Below are 22,707 nucleotides of genomic sequence, written 5' to 3'. Positions count from 1 at the left end.
TTTGGATTTTCCTTGGAGGTGGACAAGGAAGGAGCCTCCTTCAGGTTCCATGGAATCAGGTGGAAGGTTGGGAGAGGAAGGCTTTTCCCACGTCCTATGCTCCAGGGATTTTATTCATGGTTTCCTGCCGTGGAAGGAGACAGGGTGGTGGGCAGCACAGAGAAAGCTGGTGTTGGGCTCTGCACCCACTCCTGTCCCCCAGGTCTCTGTGGATGCTGCATTTTTCTCTGGTAGGTGCCCCCCTGCCCCACCCAACAGCAGTATGCCTCCTAACAAATGCATCTGTCCCTTAGCCAAGATCCCTGTTGCCTCTCAGTGGGGAAGTTGTAGGGCTGGGTGGGGGACCATCCCCTGGAAGGAGATTAGAGTGTCCGTCAGGGGTGGGTGGGGCAAGGCGGGGCCCTTGCTTACTCACATCCTTGCAAGTCCTTGGGCGGCAGATTTGCGGAGCCTGCAGCCTCAAGTGTCTGTCTCAGCATTGTCTTCTGAGCTCCCAAGCCTCGGTGAGGGGGTGCTCCCTTGGCATGTGCTTTGGCGGCAGCCGGGATGGCGGGGAGAAGGAGGCTTTGCTTCCCTTCTGGGAGCAGTTGATCCCGGGAAGAGCGTTGGAGCCTGCAGCGGGGGCTGTTGGGGCCTGTCTGGGGAGATGGGACGCGTCAGGCAGCCCCAGACACGACTGCATTCCTCCCAACATGCCTGCTGGGGTCTGTGGGGCTGAGGGGCTGGCGGGAGGGTGGGTGTGGCTGGAGGGGGTGCCTCCCGAGGCTGCCTGGGAGACGTGGGGCAGCTGAGGTCCCGATATACAAACCTCCAACCCAGAACCAAATGGACCCCTGGAAACGTCCCCTGAGTCTCAGGATCTCAGGAGTCAGGGACCCTCGAGACACTCCCAGATGCCAGCACTGCCTCTCCACCCCCAATACCCTTGGGCCAGCCTGAGTCAGCCTCTCCCACTGCAGCTGTCCCCGGGGGCCTGGGAGACACCTGGGGCTAGAAGGACAAAGGCCCTCCTGACCTGTTCCAGGGCTGTTGCTCACCCTCCTTGCGCCCAGACAAGGCTACAACAGCGTTAACCAGACTTTGTACCGCACTTGGCTTATAACACCCTTATGTATACACTGCCACACTGGATTCTCAGAGCTGACTCTGCGGTAGGCAGGGCGGATGATGTTTACTCCCGCTTTACAGATGAGCAAACTGAGGCTCGGAGAAATGTCAGGTCCTGGCTCACACAGGGGCACACAGCAGAGCCCGGACTCAGTCTGCCTCCGTGTTCTTTCAGCACGTCTCTGGCTGTGCTGTGATGGCCCCTGCCCTTGGCCACCTGCTCTTGGCCGGCCAATGTCATGGGCCTGTCCACAGGCGTGTGGAGGGTCCTAGAGTCTGTGTCCAGGGTTGGGGAGAAGCAGCCTAGATTTTCCTTTAATGGGGGTGTCAGGGTGGAAGCCTGAGCCACCTGACTGGCCGGGCACATTGCAGGGATGTGACGGGCTTCTCGGCACAGCCTCGCAGGTCAGATCTGGGTGGACCCCCAATAGCTTCTTGTTTCTTTTGATAGATGGTCATGCTGAGGGGGCATCACTGTGCCTAACGTAGCCTTGTCACGCTGGCATTTCTCCTGCCAGGAGCCACCTGGAGTGATGTCTGGGTGGATGTCCAAAGCCCACCTCGTTAATGGGAGGACAGGTCACCAGGTTTCTGGTACAGACGCCCTGCTCCCCGCCACCTGGCCGAGCCCAGCATGCGGGCTCCCGAGGGCCGCGGCTCCCAGGCCCAGATGGGAAAGTATAGCCTGCAGGCCCACACCTCCTTATGTGAATCACACCTGGCGGGACAAGAAACCAAAAACACCCCAAACAATGAGTTTCCAGTAAAATATGACAGACGTGATGGGGCGGGGGAGAGGAGGGATCCGACTGGGAGTTGGCACTGGCCTGTGGGTGGTGAAAGCCAAGGGGAATGGAAAACGCCAGGCCCGCCCCCTACTCAGGAGTATAAAGTACTCACCTCCTATTCCAACTTACCTGAGCACCTTTCTCTCCTCTCTGCCGACTCGCTCGCTCGCTCACCTCCTCCTGCACCATGACCACCTGCAGCCGCCAGTTCACCTCCTCCAGCTCCATGAAGGGCTCCTGCGGCATCGGGGGCGGCTCCGGCCGCATGTCCTCCGTCCTGGCTGGAGGGTCCTGCCGGGCCCCCAGCGCCTACGGGGGCCTGTCGGTCTCGTCCTCCCGCTACTCCTCCGGGGGGGCCTGCGGCCTGGGGGGCGGCTACGGCGGCGGCTTCAGCAGCGGCAGCAGCTTTGGTGGGGCCCTGGGTAGCGGCTTCGGGGGAGGCTACGGTGGTGGCCTTGGTGGTGGCCTTGGTGCTGGCTTTGGAGGCGGCCTTGGCGGAGGCTTCGGCGGTGGCTTCGCTGGTGGTGACGGGCTCCTGGTGGGCAGTGAGAAGGTGACCATGCAGAACCTCAACGACCGGCTGGCCTCCTACCTGGACAAGGTGCGCGCCCTGGAGGAGGCCAACACCGACCTGGAGGTGAAGATCCGCGACTGGTACCAGAGGCAGCGGCCCGCCGAGACCAAGGACTACACCCCCTACTTCAAGACCATCGAGGACCTGAGGAACAAGGTGTGCGGGCTGGGCAGCAGGACCTGCCATTCTAGCTCCCTCACTCGGGAGCAATAGGTGCCCCAGGCCACTGGGATCTTTAGATTACTAGATGGGGCAGATTCGAACCCCACATCCCTTCTTCTGGCTCTGGATGCCCCCAGCAAAGCCGGTCAGCGTCCCCTGCTTTGCTCATGCCTTTCAGGGCTCCAGACCGCAGACTGGGTGAGCCTGGGGAATCCTGCCCTTACATTTTACAGCAGAAGGAGTCAAAGCTCTGAGAGGTGCTGTGGCCTGCAAATCAATGGCAGAGCTGAGGCCAGAGCCCTTGTTCCCACCTGCTAATACAGGCGGCAGTTACCTGTTCCCCAGCACAGGGGAGGAGCGAGGCTGTAACGGGACCAGGCTAGACACCCAAACCGCTCATTAGCGCATTAGTCTGGGCTGTGGCGGCTGCCGCCCATGAGCTCTGGCACGGGCGCCCCTCCCCATGGGCAGGCGGGCACAAAAACCCCACAGTGGCAATCAGCAGCCACCCGCCTTACATGTCCTGTGCAGGGGGGGAGCCTGGGGGACTTGTATCACCTGGCTCCAGTCCTGATCCCAACCCCCTGCTCCAACCTCACCCTGGGAGCCCACCCCGCTGCTCCTGCTTCCTTTCGTGTCTGGCTCTGATGCTTCACGCAGATTAGGTAACTGAGATGACGAGGGAGAGAAATGCAGCCAGTCCAGGGTTCAGTCTTTCTTCTTCTGCTTCTGCGTCTTCTTTTCTCAGCCCCTGCGCTAGCTGGGTCTCCTCTTTTGGGAAAGCCACACCTGAGGTCCCATACCCTGCCGGGCTTGAAAAGGAATGTGTGAAGACTGACAGGCTGGCTTGTACAGAAAGAGGAGAATTCAGACCAGGAAGGGAGTTTTGGGAGCCTTAGATCACTCCTTTGCTCTGTGGGCAGGGAAACTGAGACCCTGAGACTCATCAGTGGTAGAACCAGGACTATAACTCAAGGGCTTTTGGTTCCAAGGCCAGGGCTCTTTCTATCCATTTTTTTCTGCCCAGGAGTCAGCACAGTCCTGGGTCAAGGCTGGGCCACCAGGGGTTACCCTTTAGGTGGCCATGGCAGAGGCGTTCGGGAGGAGGGGAGACTCAGGTGAGAGGCCCGATGTATGCAGGCTGCAGCGAGGTCTGGCTAGTGACATTCATTTGATTGACGACCTGTGCCGTTTCCTCCTGCAGATCCTCACAGCCACCGTGGACAATGCCAATGTCGTCCTGCAGATCGACAATGCCCGTCTGGCTGCTGATGACTTCCGCACCAAGTGAGTTTGCAGCGGTGGCTTAGGATGTCGAATCTACCCGGGTGGGGCATTTTGGAGCAGTGTTCCCTCAACAGGACTGATCAGTGCCAGGATGGCCATGTGAAAACCCCTTGGGGTGCTTGTAAAAATACGAGATTCCTGGGCCCCACCCTGGAGTTCTGAATCAGTTACTCTTAACAGGCTACCTCAGTGTTTCTGACCCACAGCCAGGTTTGGGTGCCATTGCTTTAGGGCAGAGAGGTTCCCCACTCCCCCACCTGCCCCTCAAGTGCAGGAGGCAGTCACATTTGGAGGCCTGTGTGCTATTGGCTGTAAGGTCAGAAGCATCTCCCCTCCCTGAATTCTGCTGCCTAATGAACTGCCTCATTCCCTGCCCCCAGGAATGTTCAGATCTGAGCCTTCAATGGGTGCTGTGTCCAACCATGTCATTTTCAAGATTGACTCCCTAAACCACCCTCAGGGTGCCAGCTATGGGAAGAAGCTGCAGGGGGCAGAGAACAAAGCCTTCACTGTGGCCAGGATGGATGTTTCATTCCTCTTGTCTCTGGTCATTCCAGGTACGAGACTGAGCTGAACCTGCGCATGAGTGTGGAGGCCGACACCAACGGCCTGCGCAGGGTGCTGGACGAGCTGACCCTGGCCAGAGCCGACCTGGAGATGCAGATCGAGAGCCTCAAGGAGGAGCTGGCCTACCTGCGGAAGAACCACGAGGAGGTGAGAACCAGCTTAGAAGATGAGCTGGGAGGGAAAGGATGGGATTGAGATGGGGGGCTGGTGGTGGTGCAGGCAATGCTCAGGCCAGGAACACTTGTGACTAGGGAACCCCAACTGGTTGCCATGGGAAGCTCCTGACTGTGGGCTGTTCTTTGGTTGTGCAGGAAATGAATGCCCTGAGAGGCCAGGTGGGCGGAGATGTCAACGTGGAGATGGACGCCGCCCCTGGCGTGGACCTGAGCCGCATCCTGAACGAGATGCGCGACCAGTACGAGAAGATGGCAGAGAAGAACCGCAAGGACGCCGAGGACTGGTTCTTCAGCAAGGTGCGTGTCACCCTAGATGGAAGGGACCCAGGAGACCCGCCTTCCAGGAACTTCTAGTGTGAATGATTTTTTTTTTTTCTTTTCTGTAGACAGAGGAACTGAACCGCGAGGTGGCCACCAACAGCGAGCTGGTGCAGAGCGGCAAGAGCGAGATCTCCGAGCTCCGGCGCACCGTGCAGAACCTGGAGATCGAGCTGCAGTCCCAGCTCAGCATGGTAGGGGAGCTGCCAGGCTTGGATCTGATCTAGGACTGGGAGGGAGGGAGTGACTACCCTCACTGATCCTTGATCTTTCCCTCCCTCACAGAAAGCATCCCTGGAGAACAGCCTGGAGGAGACCAAAGGCCGCTACTGCATGCAGCTGGCCCAGATTCAAGACCTGATCGGCAACGTGGAGGAGCAGCTGGCCCAGCTGCGCTGCGAGATGGAACAGCAGAACCAGGAATACAAGATCCTGCTGGACGTGAAGACGCGGCTGGAGCAGGAGATCGCCACCTACCGCCGCCTGCTGGAGGGCGAGGACGCCCAGTGAGTGCACTGCCCTCCTTCCCAGTCCATCCCCCACTATTCACCTACGGTATCTCATGTGTCTAATGATCTTGTCCTTTTCTGTCTTCATAGCCTCTCCTCTTCCCAGTTCTCCTCTGGCTCTCAGTCGTCCAGAGATGGTAAGACTTTTCTCCTCATCAAGCCTCGACTCACGACCACTTCCTTCCAATTCTCTTCCCCAGCAGGTCTAGGGAATTGGCTTTTTGAGGGGTTGAGCTAGAGTTTTCTCCCCTAAGATCCCTTATAAACTGATGTGGATAGAAGAAGCCATTTTATAAACCTTCCTTTGGGCTAGGAGCTAGTGGCCTCCACTCTTTTACTTCTGTCACCTGGTGTCTGTGGCAGACCCCATGGCTCTGGTGGTCAGCACCACGGACAGGACCCCACATGGCTCTTCCCTTCAAGACCAGTCCACTTGGGTTGATCTGGACTGAACCAGTCTGATCTGAGTTCTTAGGAGCCTCCAGAGTGAGGACACAGACTCTGTCCGACCTTAAGAAGCTCTGGTCTGAAAAAAAAACTGTGCAGATGGTATCAGTGCTTGGATAAGAGCAGTGAGTGAAGAGATAATCAGGGGAGAGGACACCAGGGAGAGAGTCTGTTTAATCTTCTCAACTCCTTGGTCTCCCCACTCCTGATTTCTCCATTGCCTGGTAACACCTTCTCTCCCCTCTTCCTCAGTGACCTCCTCCAGTCGCCAGATCCGCACCAAGGTCATGGATGTGCACGATGGCAAGGTGGTGTCCACCCACGAGCAGGTTCTTCGCACCAAGAACTAAGGCTGCTCAGCATTGCTCAGGCATAGGAGCACCCTCCTCCCCCGCCCACTGTGTGGATACAAGACCTCACTGGGCAATCCCCTCTCTTGCCCCCCCAAAACTTCACACTTGAGTCCTGCTTCACCCTTGCCCCCTCCTGGCATTCAATAAAGCTTCATTATCTGAGTTGCACAGCTCCCGCCTCTACCTGGTCATTGTTAGGAGTAGAGGTGGGAAGAAAGCGGGGGAAGGCTCTCTTTGGAGCCTGTTGGTAGCACCTGGCTGTGGCCCCTGGGACTGGGTAAAAAGGCTTGGGGGCGGACTGGGCTCAGGTCCCAAATGACTTTCACCATCTCAAAAGATACAGATGGATGTGTGTACTAGGTCATTTGTGCTGTCTCAAAGGTCATGGAGGAGCATTCACTCACTCACTCACTCACTCACTCACTCACTAATTTGTTTATTCGTTTATTTATTTATCAGTTTGTTTATTTATTCACCAATATCATTGAGTGCCTTTTGTGTACCAGGCATTGTGGCAGGTTAAAGATTTTTTTAACAGTTTTGTCATCAGGGATTTCTTTGAGAATATACTGAAAGCTATAGATCTTTTTTTCTCCCCCAGCCCAATAAGCACACACACATTTGCACATAGTTCATGAGGTTCCCGGGTCCCTTAAGGCTCATCAGTGGAGGTCCACAAACCCAGTAAGAACTCAGGTTTTCCTGAGAAGTTGTCTCCCTCCATCTTGCCTGCTCTTGTCTCTAGAGCAGGGATGGAACCTGCCTGCTCTAAGTTGACGGAGGGCAGGTTGGTTATCATCTCCAAGCCTCGGTTTTCACATCCATTAAATGGGCACAATGACAGTACCTAACTCATGGGCCTTTTGTGTGGATTTGCTGGAAGAATGCATGCAAGACCACTAGTACAGGGCCTGGCAGAGTGCAGGCTCAGGGAATGGCTGTGAGCAATACTGGGTGAACTACCTCTCATGTGTGGTGATTCGCCATCCAGGATGATGGCATTTTTAGAGGCTTTGGGAACTGATGGACTGGATTCTAACCCTAGCTCTGTTCTGTATTCACTCTGTGATCTTGGAGAGTCTGTTTCCCCACTTGTCTAGTAAGCATGGTGAACTTTGCTTCTTGGAGTTAATATGAGAATCCAGCAAGTAAATGCACGGTAAGAACCAGGGTTGTAGGTTGTAGGAGACTTCTCTGGTGGTGTCTTTTTTTCTTTCTGTAGGGAGCTGGCAAAGGAGGAAGAAGGGGAGGATCTCACCTGAGTGCTAGTGAGAATTCCAGAGATGGGTAGGGCTCATCGCCCGGAGCTAGGAAAGAGTTGACTAGTCACTGTGTCAGTTTCAAAAGCTCATTCATTTGGCTGTGTGAATGAAAGTTCTTGGGGGAGCCAAGGATGAGACTTGGGTTAAAGAAAGACTTAGTCCTTGAGAGCAAGGGATCTAAAAGCCTAGGTTTTGGAATTAGACACCCTGGGTTGGAGTCCCAGCTCCCACACTGACTAGCATGGAAGAGTTTGGGCAAGATCCTCTTACAAAATGGGGAATGAAAACCCTTACCACATAAGGCCAATGGTAGATAGAATGATCTCATGCAGGCAATGAATTTAGCATTGTGGTTGGCGCATTGTCAGTGCTCTATAAATGGTAGAGTAGGAGGGTGAGTTATTAGGGATTGGAATGAAGTGATGTTGGTTTCTCTTCACCTCATCTTCACCCCAGAGAAGAGAGGCTTGCTTTGTGCTCCTGAAACTCTGAGATGTCTTTTTTACCTGAGTTTTGTCATTAAGAAGAGTTTATCTGGGGTGATCTCTGGGAGAGGGTGTGCCATTCTGGAGATGAATGCTTAGGTTTGGAGGTATGTGGGGACAACTCAGGGAGGAGGGCATTTGGAGGAGTTTCCTTGGATATTGGGAAGGGGTAGTTTGGTGGCCTTAAGAATGATAGGACCCTGGTGCAGAGGGCCACATGATACCCCCATGGATAGTGGCCTCTAGGAACTAGTGTTCCCAGCTGGGTGATGAGCTCACATATGGCAGAAATCTGGGGAGTAGTCCACATTTGGGAGGCCACATGGACCCGGAAGAAGAGCAAAACCTATCAGCAGCTGCCAATGAGGACAGAAGCCTAGAATGTTCCAGATTGCATAAGAATTCCCCAGACATCACTCTGCCTTGGAGGTGGTGGCAGATTAAAGTTTCCATCCTCAAAAGAGATTTGCCTTAGAGGAATATAGAATGTGAGATCTTAGACTTGAATGTGGTGGGGTGAGCTCCCCCCTCTCTTGACTGGTTGCCATTACTGTTTGGTGGGAATATAGGGAGTGTGGGTTTGATTGACGGTAAAGATGGCGACCACCTGGCTGACAGCAGGTTCAGAAGTGGGAGGGGAGGAACTCAGACAGTCTCACATGGAGTCCACCCCTCCCTGGGGTCCCCTGCCATCACACCCCACTGGGAAGAGCAAAGTCAATACTTTGGGCCCTGCTGCTGACCAATGCTCTTGCCCACAAGGCCTGGCACCACAAGAACGCAACCCAAGACCTGGGTCAGCCAATTTGACAATGGCAAGACTGCCTCCCTTCCCCACCACCCCAGATCCGGATGATAGAAAACCAGGAAAGTGACTCCACAGCACAGTCTAGTGGAAGCAGGAGGAATTGCCTCTTAGAGGCCTGGGGCAGGTCACGTGACCCTCCTCTGGTTCCACCTCCACCAGTCCAATTTGGGAGGAGCCATCCTCTCTTCCTGCCCTCGCACAGGGCAGAAGGGCAGTCCTGGGAGAGTCAGGGAGACGGCTCTTCCAGCCTCCTCAACTTAGGGCCACAGTGGCCTGCTCTAGGCCATACAGACTGCAAGTGGACCAGATGCCCAGGCCTCTGGTCCCTGACCAGGCTCGTGCTTCATTCCTGCTTCGTTCTCTCTCGGGGATGGGATGAGGCTGAGAGCCGCGTGGGACCAGCATGAATTTTTTTCCAAGCTCCCTCCGAGGTTTTTGTCTTCCGGAATGAGCCCACCTTGAAACTCTGGGTCCTCTTTAGTTTGGGGGAGAAACTTAACTTTTTATCGTGAGAGGAACTTAACTGTGCCCTGGGAGCTTTACAGACCCAAGCGGAGCATCTCCCTGTGGTTACCGGATCGGGTGAAAGGTTCTTCCCCAAGGCCACAGATGGCCTGGTTTGGGTAATGTAGCCAACTAGTCCTATAGGCTAGTGTCAGAGGGGGCAGCCCCAAGGAAGCCTGAGGCCCCAGAGGCTGGACGTCCTGATGTCCTGGCCTGGCCCACCTCACTGAGCTTGGATGTTGCCACAGAGGGGACAAGGGGACGCTAGGGGCTCCAGGGCAAGGGCCTCAGGCAGACAAGACAAACTCCTCCTTTGCCCTTTGCTGGGCCTGCATTTTCCTGCTGGGGCTTTCCTGTGAGGCACTATCAGCTATAGGGCCAGGCCTGGGAAAGGAAGCCTTTTCCTTTGAGGTGATCTGACGAACTTTGGGGCATCTTGGCGTGGGAGAAAGGGTAAAAAGAGACACAGAGAGATAGAAACAAATGCATATAGACAGAGTCAGAGACAGAGAGAGACAGAGGGTCAGAGACAGAGAGAGACAAGATAGTGAAGGCCTTGGGCTGGGATTAAGCAGTGAGGTTCCTTCCTTCCTTCCTTCCTTCCTTCCTTCCTTCCTTCCTTCCTTCCTTCCTTCCTTCCCTCCCTCCCTTCCTTCCCTCATACATATTCATTGCAATTTACCGTGTCATGTGTGGAGGAACTTGGGGGTGAGTTGAGACAGACGGAAACAAGGAGAGAGACAAAGTGGAGGAGAGCAGAGAGACACCCAGAGGTGTGTGAGGCTGGGAAGGGAGCCCTGACTCTTGCGTTCCTCTTAGCTCCCGCTCACTGCAGGACAGACCCTGTTCCACCTTCTGTTTGCTTAGCTCTGTGACTGTGGCCGAGACACTCAGCCTCTCTGAGCCTCAATTTAGATGCCTGTAAAATGATTTTAAAATCAGTGTCTACCTCATTCAACAGTTGTGAGGATTAATTGTGAGGATCACCATAGGGCGGGCAAAGCAATGGGGGTCTGGAGCCCTGGAGGTTCCCGACGGAAGAGATCATGATCCTCCAACCTTTGTGTCCCCTCCTCCCCATTCCCACTGAGCATAGGTCCTTGGTCTCAACAGACCCAGGGGAGTAGACTGATAATAAGAGAGGGGACCGAGAACCCAAGTTGTCCACCAGGTTCTGGGGGAACGTAGGGGGCAGACACAATGCCACTGACAGGAAAATGTCCCATTAGGTGCTGGCCCTACATCAGTAGCTTTACGTTAGCTCTTTTAAGCCTCCAAACAACACTTTGGCCACACTGGCCTTCTCCCTTTGCAGTCATGTTGCTTCTTCCCACCTCAGGCCATTTGCACATGCTATCTATGCCTTCCTGAGGACACTTCTACTCACCTTTCACTAAAGTGTCTCTTTCTCAGAGAAACCCTCCCCCGTCACCCAGATGGGGTCACACCTTCACTATGTGCTCCTCATTTTCCTACCGATAACACTCATGCCAGTTTTGAATTATATACCTTTATTCTTTTTAAAAAATTTTCTTTGAATATTTATTTTTAAGAGAGAGAGAGACAGAGTGAGAGTGAGGGAGGGACAGAGAAAGAGGGAGACCCAGAATCCAAAGCAGGCTCCAGGCTCTGAGCTGTCAGCACAGAGCTCAACAGGGGGCTTGAACCCACAAACCGTGAGATCATGACCTGAGCGGAAGTCAGGTGCTTAACCGACTGAGCCACCACTTGCCCCTCTATACCTTAATTCTTGAGGCGCTGTTTTATCCCACAGCTGTCCAGGAAGGTAGGTAGGGCTCACTCAGACAATGCCTGGAACATAGTAAGTACTCAAGAAACGATAAATCCAAATTTACAGTGAGGAAATTGAGATTCAGTGAGGGGAAGCAACTTTCTCCAAATGAGTGGGAGAACTTGGCTTTAGCTCACAGCTGTCTGGCTCCGAAAGCTAGTGCCCTGAGCCTCTTTGCCAGGTATGCCCTGGCACCCTCGCCATGGCCCCTGGTGTAATGGGGTCTGGCTAAGGTGGGGTGGTGGCAGGCACCTAACGTGTGAGGAAAGAATTAGACAGAACAGGTGCAGGCGCCTGGCACCGAGCCAGTGGGCAGTCCCTGCCTAGATAGGCAATAAGGGGCAGCCCACGCGCCCCGCCCGCCTGCCGGAGCAGCCACGCACGATGACTCAGGGCGCTCCCTGGGCCCCACCTGGGGCTCAATGATGCAGCAGGTGTGAGTGACTGGTTGCAGGCAAGCAGCAGGGCTCTCGTGGCCAGTGGAAGCCTGTACTTGTCCCCTCACCGCAGTCCCCTTAACACTTGCCCTGTGGGGACACCTCGTAGGTGGAATCTGGGTCCCTGTCTGTTCGTCTGTCTGCCTGAGTCGGAGCAGCTCCTTCCCTCCCACTCCCCCTCTGTAGGCAGGGCCTGTGCTGTGGGGGCTGGAGCTGCGGGTGCAGGTGGCAGTCTTGTTCGCGGGGCAGCAGAGGCACCCCGATCCTCCCTGGGTCCCAGGCGCCGGTTGCCCTGAGCTGCCTGTGCACCCTTTCTCACTCATGCTCTGGAGGTTTCCTGCAGGAGGTGGTTGAGGCGGGACTCAGAGGGCCACCCCTGAACCCTGAGAGGGTAGGAGAGCGAGCCAGGTCACGCGGCCCAGAAGAAATCGCTCACTCAGGCCAGGGCTCCGACAGCCTCCTCTGTCCCCGAACTGATCTTGCCCAATCTGGGTCCCGGTGCCAGAACTTGGCGGAGGGAAGGGACGGTGCCCAGAGGCCACTGGAGGAGGGCCTCATTTCCGGGGCGTGGGATTGCCCAGCGTAGCAAGCTGCTCTTGGCATTGGAAGTAGGGCCCGATGTGGAGAGGACCAGGAGGCGAGGGGGGCATGGCCGCACATGGGGGTAGCGGCATTCATCCAGGGACCCCTCCAGATGGCCCTGACGCATGCACTGTGTTTATGGCCCCTGACACTTGTATATGGAAGGGCTTCTCATAAAGAAACAAGCCAAGGCCCCAGGGTAGGGAAAGGGGGCTGGGAGGCAGTCCTTTCTCCACACCACTCCTTCCCTGAGCCCCAGTGAGGCGTGTCAGATGGAGAGAGCAGAGAGAGAGCAAGGGCTCAGGAGAGGGTAGCAGGCACTGGAGAAGATGTGCAGGGGCGGCCCAGAGCGGGGAGAGAGGCCTGGACGTCTTAGCACTCAGGGAAGGGAGGGGAGCTGGCAGTGACCAGGGCTCCCTCAGTGCAGGGAGAAAATTGGCCAGAGAAGTCTGAAATTCAGGGGGCCGCCAGAGGTGACAGTCAGCCTGGAGCTCATGGACTGTTAAGTCCTTGCCTCGCTGGTCCCCCGGGAGATGGGTGTCCCCACAGGGGACCCAGCCTTCCTGGGTAGCCACAGTGGAAATGTGAGGATTACAGTGTGCTGCTCTGAGCTGAGTGAGGGTTAGGGCCATTCCGGAGAGCAGGGAGGGGAGGCTGGGGACAGGGGATGGAGGGCTCGGGAACAGGGCTGGGTATGAGTCATCTCTCACAAGAGCCAGCTGGGCAGAGGTTCCCCAGCTGGGACCTTCTGGTCAGGCAGGCAGGTCTCACCTGCCTCGACACAGTCAGGCACGGACGCTTAGGAGCCCCCAGCACAAACCCATTTGCAGAGGACGCATGTGCAGGGCCCTAGAGGTGCCGCTCTGCTGGCTCTTGCCTCCCCTGCTCACCCTGGCTGCGCCGGCCCCTCCTCCATCCAGCTCGGGCACAGAGACCTGGGGTTTGCATCCCAGAGTGGCAGCATCACATGGGGATCAGGGGACGAGGTAAAAGGGTCCCCCAGGGCTCCAAAACACATGGCAGGTGCTGGCTCACTGGCAGAGCTTGGCAGGAACCCGGGAAAGGTTTGCAAGCAGCACACTTGCACCAACTTCAGTCTAAAAGTTTCCTGTGTGTTAGGCATTCAAGAAACACCTTCAATATTTTATGTACTACCTGTTTAATGTTTTATTTTATATTTAATAGTAATGTTTTGTGCTGCCCATTTAAATAGTTAATGTGTCTTGGTACATCAGCTCACCTTTCATGTCTTTTTGAAAACCTTATTTATTAAAATGTTTTTTAACGTTTATTTATTTTTGAAAGAGAGAGGGAGACAGAGTGTGAGCGGGGGAGAAGCAGAGAGAGAGGGAGACACAGAATCTGGAGCAGGCTCCAGGTTCTGAGCTGTCAGCACAGAGCCCAATGTGGGGCTTGAACCCATGAGCTCTGGGATCATGACCTGAGCCAAAGTCGGAGGTTTAACCAACTGAGTCACCCAGGTGTCCCTCATTTTTTAATTTTAGAGAGAAAAAGAGAAAGAGTATATGAGCAAGAGAGAGGGGGCACAGGGAGAGAGAGAGAGAGGGAGAGAGAGAGAGAGAGAGAGAGAGAGAGAGAGAGAATCCCAAGCTGAGCTTGGGGCTCAAACTCACAACTCTGAGATTATGATCTGAGCTGAAATCAAGAGTTGGACATTCAACTGAGCCACCCAGCTGCTCCAGCTCTCAACAAATACATGTTTATGAAGGAAATCCTATATTACTCTGTTAGTACCAAAAAATGAAAATCAGAATCACTTGCCAGAAATGGAAGGAAATGATAAAAATAAATACTTAACCCCTATCTAGATACTGTTGCTTCCTGAAGATTCTGAGCCCAAGGCCAGCTTTGGTCTGTTAAAAGGTGATTAGCAATTACAGAGGGGTGTTGAAGGGGCTATAGGGTTCAACTGAGATTTTCTCCTTGACTGATCAGAAAATTGAAAAATAGAAAAAGGGGTTTTCTCACCATGTGACTCTATTATTTAACAGAGTCTCTGTGCATTGCCTAAAAGCATCTCAAGAAACACAGGTCCTTTATGAAGCCTAAGCACCCTTTAGCTACAGTGCAGAGGTCATTGCCTTTTCCAGAGCTGTTGCTGACCACCCCAGTCTCTTTCTTTTCACCTTTATTTCTCTTTCAGCTCTTAGCACCTCTTAACGGAAATGACCGGATGTCCTTCCTTTATTCCATCTGTGTTGGGATCCTACTTGGGAGAGACACAGTGCTGGGCACCAGGACAAGTACAAGATGCACAAGCATGGGAAGCTGCAATGGAGCAAAGTGCAAAGCCAGAGGGAGAGAACGCAGGAGGGCTTCCTGGAGGAGGGGGCACGCAGATGGTTTGCTAGAGATGAGTAGGAGTCTCTGGGTTGAAAATATGAAGGGGTATTTGGAATGGAGCAAACTGGAAGCCCTGAGCACTATCTAAGACCTGAAGGGTGTTGGGGAGCGTTGCATGCTTTGGTTAGGGGATCTGGGGAATGGTGGCAGATCTGGCTGGAATGGAATGATTGGCATGGGCTGAGTGTGTCAAGAGTGTGGATCTTCTTTTGGGGGTGAAGGGAAGGGTGGAGAACTGTGGTCAGGTTGGGAAAGACCACCTTCCCCAGAGGAGGAGTCAGAACTGAGCAAGGGAGAGAGAGCCGCTGCGAGCTGACAAGTAAAGATCCAGGAGGGGGCAGAGTCCAGAGGGCTTCTGGGGTTGAATGATCAGAGGCAGTCAAACCATTTCTGGAGCCTTCTCTTGCGTCTCTTCCTAGGAGATGGACACACCATTAACATTGTCCTTTGACAGAGGAGAGAATGGAGGCACCGAGTACTTACATAACTTGGCAGAGTCATACGGGCAGCTGGGGCTGACTCAGGTAGTCGGCACCAGAGCCCACTGCCTTTCTTACCGCTGTCTGCTGGCCTTGCTCACCAGAACACGCTTCTGACTTTCTGCCGGGAGCAGGGGGCTTGCACATTCCAGGGGGGCTGGACAGAAAGTCACCCATCTCTGTATCCCTCAGGGCTCAGTATGGGCTAGGCAGTCAACCAAGGTCAATTCCATATCCACTGCTGGGCGCTGCTGAAGGACCAGGAGAGTGGAGCCCCTTGCGTTCCTGCTCCAAGGTCAGCCAGCCTCAGCACCACTGCATTTATCCAGTCTTTCTCCCTGCATCCTTTGCGTGAACACCGCTTGCTATTTCCGAGCGCTGGTGGGCATGCTGCTTTGTCACCGCCTTGGTCTTTCTGCCATGTCATTTGCCTCCTTCATCAGACTGGAGTCTCTGAGAGCAAGGACCGGGTTCCCCATCAGACTGGGCTCCGTGAGGGCAGGGGCTGGGCTTCCCACCCTCAGTGGCAACTCTCCGTAGGCTGGGGCTGTGTCTCCCTCATCCTCTCGGATGACCCCAGGGTCCTTAGTCCTAGCTCACCCACAGGGGGCACAAGGTGGGGGCAGGGAGGGGTGCAGACAGTGATGACCATTGATGGATAACCATCAGGGGAGGAGATGACTCTACCCCTAGGAGTTCCTATCCCAGAGGGGCTAAGTCTCAGACCTGCCGTCGGGCCAGCTGGAGACCAAACTCCAGGATCTAGGTCACCCCCTTGGCAGCAGAGCTGATTTATGGTGCCCCTGACAGCCTAATATCACCAAATTACCCCACACAATGGAGAGAGGCTGGGCTGCCTCTGGGGAGTCACCGAAGGACGCTGAGCCCGGGGCAGCGCTGCCGCCTCCTGATGGCAGACCTCCTTCAAGTCTGTGGGGGGAGGCTGGTGCCGACAGAAGGCACACCCAAGCGTGCCACCTTCAGCTGGGTGTATAAGTAGGAAGCCTTGGGGACAGCTCTGTACCCTGCGCTGGGGAGCTAGCAGCACTCTGACGACTGCTTCCTATCCCACGAGCTGCAGCAGGGCCAGCCATGAGTTGCAGACAATTCTCCTCCTACCGGAGCCAGAGCAGCTCCAGGAGCAGCAGGGGCAGCAGGGCCGCCATGGCGTCCTCATTCAGCCGCATGAGCGCCTCAGGGGGCGCTGGAGGATGGGGCCGAGTCAGCTCCTCCAGTGGCTACGGAGGGGGGCGCTCTGGATCCTGTGGGAGGGGAGGTGGTGGCAGTTTTGGCTCCAGCTACGGTGGAGGTTCTGGGGGTGGCTTTAGTGCTGGTAGCTTTGGTGGAGGTTCCAGAGGCTTCAGTGTTGTTTCTGGAGGGGGCTTTGGGGGAGGGTCTGGAGGGGGCTTTGGAGGCTCCAGGGGCTTTGGGGGAGGATCTGGAGGGGGCTTTGGTTTTGGTGGTGGTTCTGGAGGAGGTTTTGGGGGATCTGGGGGCTTTGGCGGTAACTTTGATGGTGGTGCTGGTGGTATTCTGGGCGCTGATGAGAAGACCACCATGCAGAACCTCAATTTCCGGCTGGCCTCCTACATGGATAAGGTGCAGGCACTGGAGGAAGCCAATGGTAAACTGGAGACTCAGATCCGGCAGTGGTATAACAAAGAGGGGTCCAGGGCCACCCGAAGGGATTACTCTTCTTACTGTGACACCATTGAAGACCTCAAGAAGCAGGTAGGCAGGGAAACCCTGATCTTTCTCTCCTAGTCTCTCTGTCTCTCTGTCTGCCTCTCTCTCTCTCTCTCTCTCTCTCTCTCTGTCTCTCTCTCTCTCTCTCACACACACACACACACACACACATGCTTTATCTTCCCAAAAGGTAAGATGCTAGACTCCAGGCTTAGACAATGGTCAGAGAATTCATCTTTTAGAAACTTTAAACTTTCATCAGAAGCAAACTGTGTTTGGTTCTTGATGGCACCAGGGCCGGGACTTTGGCCTGTGTTCTGAGCTTTCATCATGTTCTCAACTTTCAGAGTCTGGGAAGAAGAGGGGCTAGGCTTAGATTAGCATGGGTTAGCCTGGGACTGGTTGTGGGGGTCTCCTTTTGGCCTGGCCCCAAGTTGGGAATGAAGAGGCAGTGTGAAGGGAGCATAGAGATGGAGGCACTGCCCTGGGAGCCAGTGATGCGGTCCTGGGCCTGCCATCAATTCACTGTGTGACCTTGGGAAACCTGATGCCCTCTCTGGACCTGTCCTCCTACACATTTAAGGCAGGGATGAGCAGACCAGCTCTTAGGTCCCTGTTATCATATGAAAAAAAAAAATCCTGTGTGGAGCAGGTCATACAGCTCAAGAGAGGAGATAATCTGTGCGTGTCTCCCCTCTCACTCTAACAATTTAGAGCTTTCTAGTTTGGAAAACTAGAGGTTGTATCCCTTCCTTACTACTTCTCATGGGTTCCTATAAGGGCCTGTCTTGATCTTTCCAGTGTTGTTGGGCCCAGATACACATGCTAGTTGTTTAAGTGTTGAATAGGATCTAGAACTCTGGGGATGGAAGTAATCTATCTACTTTTCCATGCTCCCCTCCTTCCCCCTATCTACTCATCCTCCTACCACCCATCCATCTATATACTCACTCATCCATCCATCCAACCATCCACATGTCTGTCTATCCATTTATTCATTCAGTCAATCTAGTTAATGACTGCCTCCAGTTTGTCCTTGGCAGACAAAGTGATGTACCAGACTTGGTCTCCGTCCTTGAAGAACTCACAGTCTAGCTAATTTGCTGTTCCTGCCTGTTCCCCTTACCTTCACTACTTCTGATGAATAGCTACTGGATGTCTTGTTTCTCTTACCCCAAACCTCTCCCGGCTATTTATTCACAATAACAATCTTAGCTATTCTTCAGGGACGGAGTCAGTTGCTACCTCCTCCCCAAAGTCTTTCTTGATCTCCCGTAGCCATATGTTATCTCTCCTTTTCTTGAGCTTTTCTAGGATACTTCAGATGTAGTAGTTGACTCTGAGCTTCTTGAACAGCGGTATCTCATGGATCTCTAAACCCCACAGTGTCCTTTGTAGTAGATCTTCAATATTTGTTGAATGAATGAATGAATGAACATCACACTGAACATCCTTGCTGAAGTCTGTGAGGGATATGTGCCATGTACCAGCTGTTGGAAGTGTCTACTACCTTTTAAACATCTTCCTGGATGGGGCTATCCTCTCTTATGGCTTTGCCTGCTCTCATGCAGGCAAAGCAGGGGTCATAGCAGTGGGTCATAGCAGGGGTGTGTGGGTGTGGGTTCCATGCTGTCTCCTCCTTTTTTAGATTCTGAGCACCACAGTGGACAACCATAAGACTCTCTTGGATCTTGACAATACTCGCATGAGGTTGGATGATTTCAGGATGAAGTGAGTCCGGCTGCCACTCCCTCTGCTGTCATCAATTTTTCTCCACCCCCTAGTGCTCTGAAGGTCCCAGTAGGGACTTGTGCCCTCTTGCTCATTCCCTACCCATGGCTGGTCTGCAGGTTTGAGATGGAAAGCCAAATGCGACAAGCTATAGAGGCGGACATCAATGGCTTACGGAAGGTGCTGGATGATCTGACCATGCAAAAATCTGACCTGGAGATGCAGTTTGAGTCTCTGCAGGAGGAACTGATTTCCCTCAAGAAGAATCATGAGGATGTATGGTCCTGGCTACTTATGGCTCATTGAGGAGAGGGAGAAACAGAAGCACAGGGACAATGGGGGGACAGCTATGGGGCATTGCCTGGGAGACACCCTCTCACTGACTTTTGAGGGCACTCCCAGTGCCTCCTTAGCAGTGCCTACGGTTGGTGGTTGAACTTTGCCTCTTTTTGTACCTCTGGGGAAGCAGACGGGGAGGGCTAAAAGGTAGTGGAGAGGATCCTACCCCTTGACCTCATATACCCTTCATCCCCATCAGGAGATGAGCCAGCTGACTGGGCAGAACTCTGGGGATGTCAATGTGGAGATGAATGCTGCTCCCAGCAAAGATCTCACCAAGATCCTCAATGACATGCGTGAGGAGTACGAGCGGATCAGTGCTAAGAACCGTAGGGACATTGAAAAGCAATATGAGATTCAGGTGAGTAGAGTGGGCTGCCCATTCAACCTTCTCTTCTTCCATAAATCCCCCCATTCCTCCACCCCATCCCTCTCTCCTCCCACCCCTACATCTCTCAGTTCATCTGTCCTCCATCCAGCTTCAGTCATTGCCCACAAACATGATTATTGAGTGGCTTGTCAGTGCCAGTTTTGTGTGAAGTCCTGATGTCTCAGAGATGAGCCAATAAGGTTGCTGCCCTCAAGAAGCTCACAGTTTATTACATGTGTGAACAAAGGCAGAGCATGAGCAACTCATGTAAGGCTACATGCTCTCAGACCCTAGTAGAGGTACGTGGTGTGCCTCTTATACCATGCTGAGCTCTCTGATGACTCCCTTCCTCTTTGAGCCTCCAGTGCCTAGCACATGACCCTGGCACATGAGGGCATGGTCTATAGTTTATGTGTGTGTGTGTGTGTGTGTGCTTGTGTGTGTGTATTTGGGGGTCAGTTTGAAATGAGGTTAGAAAGGTGGTGTGGGTACAAGTGTGAAGTATCTTGGAGCCTTGCTGAGAGGGAGTGTTAAGTTGAGAGAATTGGATTACCCTGGTTGGTTAGCAGACCCAGAACTCAGGATGACATGCCCTTGGTTTTGGCTCACTCTTGGTCCTGGAGGCAAAAGTCCCAGTGAGTGGGGCAGAACCTTCCCCACTGCAGCCTCTGGTCCAGCCTGGTTCTCACTGAGCTCTTGGGTTTTCAGATGAGTCAGCTGGAGCAGGAGGTGACGAATAGTGGCCAGGAGATGGAGTCCAACAACAGGGAGGTGACCCAGCTCCGGCACAGCATCCAGGAGATGGAGATTGAGCTGCAGTCTCAGCTCAGCAAGGTTGGTAGTTCTGCTCTAGACCCTCTGCCAGAGTGAGGCACAGAAGGCTTGGCCTGATCCCCAGGAGTGGGAAGGGGAGGAGCTCTGATGTAGCATCCCTTTATAGCCTCCTTGTGCCCCCTAGAAATCGGCCCTGGAGAAGTCCTTGGAAGACACGAAGAACCGCTACTGTGGCCAGCTGCAGCAGTTGCAGGAGAATATCGGTAGCCTGGAGGCTCAGCTCACTGAGATCCGGGAAGAGATCGAGTGCCAGAATCAGGAATACAGCCTTCTGCTCAACATCAAGACACGGCTGGAGCAGGAAATTGAAACTTACCGCAACCTCCTTCAGTGTGGCCAGGAGGACTTGTAGGTGCCCCAGGACTCTCTGGAATCCCTAGGAATTTATAAGCCCCTGACACTAAATCTGTCTCTCTGGATAGAGGTAGCTGGGAAAGTTCCTGTACACAGGGTCTGATGGGTTGAGGACTTCTTCATTCTGTGGAGAAGTCTCAGGGCATCTGGGCTTTGGGAAAGGAGGTTGGTAACAATGAGAGAAGGGACTACTCCTTGTTCCAGGGAGAAGGAGGCTCTCCTTTCCAGCTGTGGCGCCAGCCCAGTCTGTCCTCTAGCTTGCAGAAGGAAAACTCAGAAAGATTCACATTTGGGTCTTGACTCTGTTCAGGTCGATCCTTGTGTATGTAGTGGGGTCTCTCATTTTCTTTCTTTGTTATCTTTCATTCTCAGTGAATCTCATGAATCTGGACAAAGTCGCTCTGGGGGTGGCAGAGGAAGTGGATATCATGGTGGAAGTGGAGGCAGTCATGGAAGAGGATCCTGGGGAGGAAGTGGAGGTAGCCATGGAAGAGGAAGTGGAGGCACCTATGGAGGAGGAAGTGGAGGGAGCTATGGTGGAGGAAGTAGTTCTGGAGGAGGAAGTGGAGGCAGCTATGGAGGAGGAAGTGGTGGCAGTTATGGTGGAGGAAGTAGTTCTGGAGGAGGAAGTGGAGGTAGCCACGGAGGAGGAAGTGGTGGCAGCTATGGTGGAGGAAGTAGTTCTGGAGGAGGAAGTGGAGGTAGCCACGGAGGAGGAAGTGGTGGCAGCTATGGTGGAGGAAGTAGTTCTGGAGGAGGAAGTGGAGGTAGCCATGGAGGAGGAAGTGGAGGCAGCTATGGAGGAGGAAGTGGATCTGGAGGAGGAAGTGGCAGCAGCTATGGAGGAGGAAGTGGATCCAAAGGCGGAAGTGGTGGCAGCTATGGAGGAGGAAGTGGAAGATCATCTCAATCCCAGTCCTCTTCCTCAAAATCTGGTGAATGTGATGATACACAAGGTAAGGAACAACTCTAGCTCATGGGGTCAGGGAGGCACAGGTGTTAAGCTGTCATGGTACCACCCATTTCTGAGTATCTTTGAGCTTCTCTGGGGATTACATACTCCAAACAGAACTAGAGTTTAGTGAGGTCTCTAGTAGGGTGTTATAGACTTTCCCTTGTTTCTTAATTATCATTAATTTTGACAGACCTTTGGGTGAGGCTAGGACCAAAATCTACACATGGCCCAAGTCTCAATAGCATAGGAGATTGGTTGGGAATTGTGCATTATCTTATATATTTCCTGCCACACCCTATGAGGTGGGTATTATTTCCCCCATTTTAGAGATAAGGGAAATGAGGTTCAGAAAAGAGAAATAGCTTATTCAAGGTCATACAATTAATAAATGAGGAACTCAGCTCTATGGGTCTCCACAGCCAGTGCTTTTCATCATCATGAGGATGGGAAGATCTGGATTGGCAAAAGCTCAGGTAGAAAAGAGGTTCAGGTACTGTAGTCAGTGATTGGCTCATTTAAGTCAGTTGTGTGGTGCAACTGTCTAAAGGGGCATACACTGAACATAATCATCTAATGTAGGAGAGTCAAACAGTAAAATGGTCTCTAGGTCAGAGAAAGTTTCCCCTTGTGCATGCTGAATTTTATGAATTATATCAAATTGTAGTAAAAGTCCGGGTAACGTGACTGGGGACGTTTAGCTCAGAGAAGACTTGACATGCATGGGAGCTGTCCTTGTCGCGGGTGTCTGGTGTGGTTTTGTGCATCAAGCGGCACCACAGGGCCATGGATGTGAATGTATGGGCAGAGGCTGGGCCATCCTTGCCTCAATATCCAAGAAATTTACTAATAAAGCTATTGAATGGAGGAAGGGTCTGTCTTACAAAACTTTATCCTCAGAAATGGGAGAGTATCAGTCAGGGTTACTGCAGGAGAGCTTTAGGAATTGGATGGGGGCCACTAGGACCCCAGGGTCCTTCCAAGTCTTTGAGCTCCAGTCTCCTTGCTCCCAGTATGCCTATCTTTCTCTAAGTCCCAGTCTCTCTGCCTTGTGTTTTAAGTCCTCTCTTCTCACCTTTACCTCCCTTCCCTCTCTCCACAGGCTTCCAGAGTCGATACTAGAGCTCCTGTAAATGTTTCTGGCCCCACCCCAGCCAAGTGTCCCCCAGAAAGGCAGCCCCCTGACAAAGCTTGCTTATTGTCTTCTGTCATCAAGGATGGCTGGCAACGAGACCCCGGGCTTATTTGGGACTGGGCTGAGTGGGCATGTGTGACTCTGGCTGCCCATTGGCTCCCTCCCCTGGGAGGGTTGGGGAGACCTCTCTTCCACTGTTTGGTCTGGGGGTGATCCCATTCCCTGCCTGATCTCAATTTCCTAATAAAGCTTTCCTACTGCAAATCAAACTTGGACTTTGACCCATTTGTCCTTTGGGATAAGAA

At 53.6% G+C, this 22,707-nt stretch overlaps 2 protein-coding genes across 2 annotated transcripts; both read left to right on the top strand.

Moving 5' to 3' along the window:
• The first annotated feature begins 2,082 nt into the window (after positions 1 to 2,082).
• Positions 2,083 to 6,416, top strand: KRT14 (keratin 14). The gene is made up of 8 exons (XM_039256744.1): positions 2,083 to 2,625; positions 3,836 to 3,918; positions 4,476 to 4,632; positions 4,797 to 4,958; positions 5,048 to 5,173; positions 5,265 to 5,485; positions 5,579 to 5,625; positions 6,188 to 6,416. Exons 1-8 carry the CDS (start codon positions 2,083 to 2,085, stop codon positions 6,283 to 6,285), a joined length of 1,437 nt encoding a protein of 478 aa, XP_039112675.1. The 3' UTR covers positions 6,286 to 6,416.
• Positions 6,417 to 16,165: 9,749 nt separating this feature from the next.
• KRT9 (keratin 9) lies at positions 16,166 to 22,493 on the top strand. The gene is made up of 8 exons (XM_039256800.1): positions 16,166 to 16,732; positions 18,336 to 18,418; positions 18,538 to 18,694; positions 18,957 to 19,118; positions 19,836 to 19,961; positions 20,086 to 20,309; positions 20,688 to 21,271; positions 22,370 to 22,493. Exons 1-8 carry the CDS (start codon positions 16,166 to 16,168, stop codon positions 22,387 to 22,389), a joined length of 1,923 nt encoding a protein of 640 aa, XP_039112731.1. The 3' UTR covers positions 22,390 to 22,493.
• Positions 22,494 to 22,707: the final 214 nt, after the last annotated feature.

The sequence above is a fragment of the Hyaena hyaena genome, unplaced genomic scaffold (assembly GCF_003009895.1).
Source record: "Hyaena hyaena isolate Hyena2069 unplaced genomic scaffold, ASM300989v1 scaffold_589, whole genome shotgun sequence".
In the NCBI taxonomy this organism is placed as follows: Eukaryota; Metazoa; Chordata; class Mammalia; order Carnivora; family Hyaenidae; genus Hyaena; species Hyaena hyaena.
The sequence above is the reverse complement of the archived record's forward strand: the minus strand, read 5'-3'. Positions and strand labels throughout refer to the sequence as shown.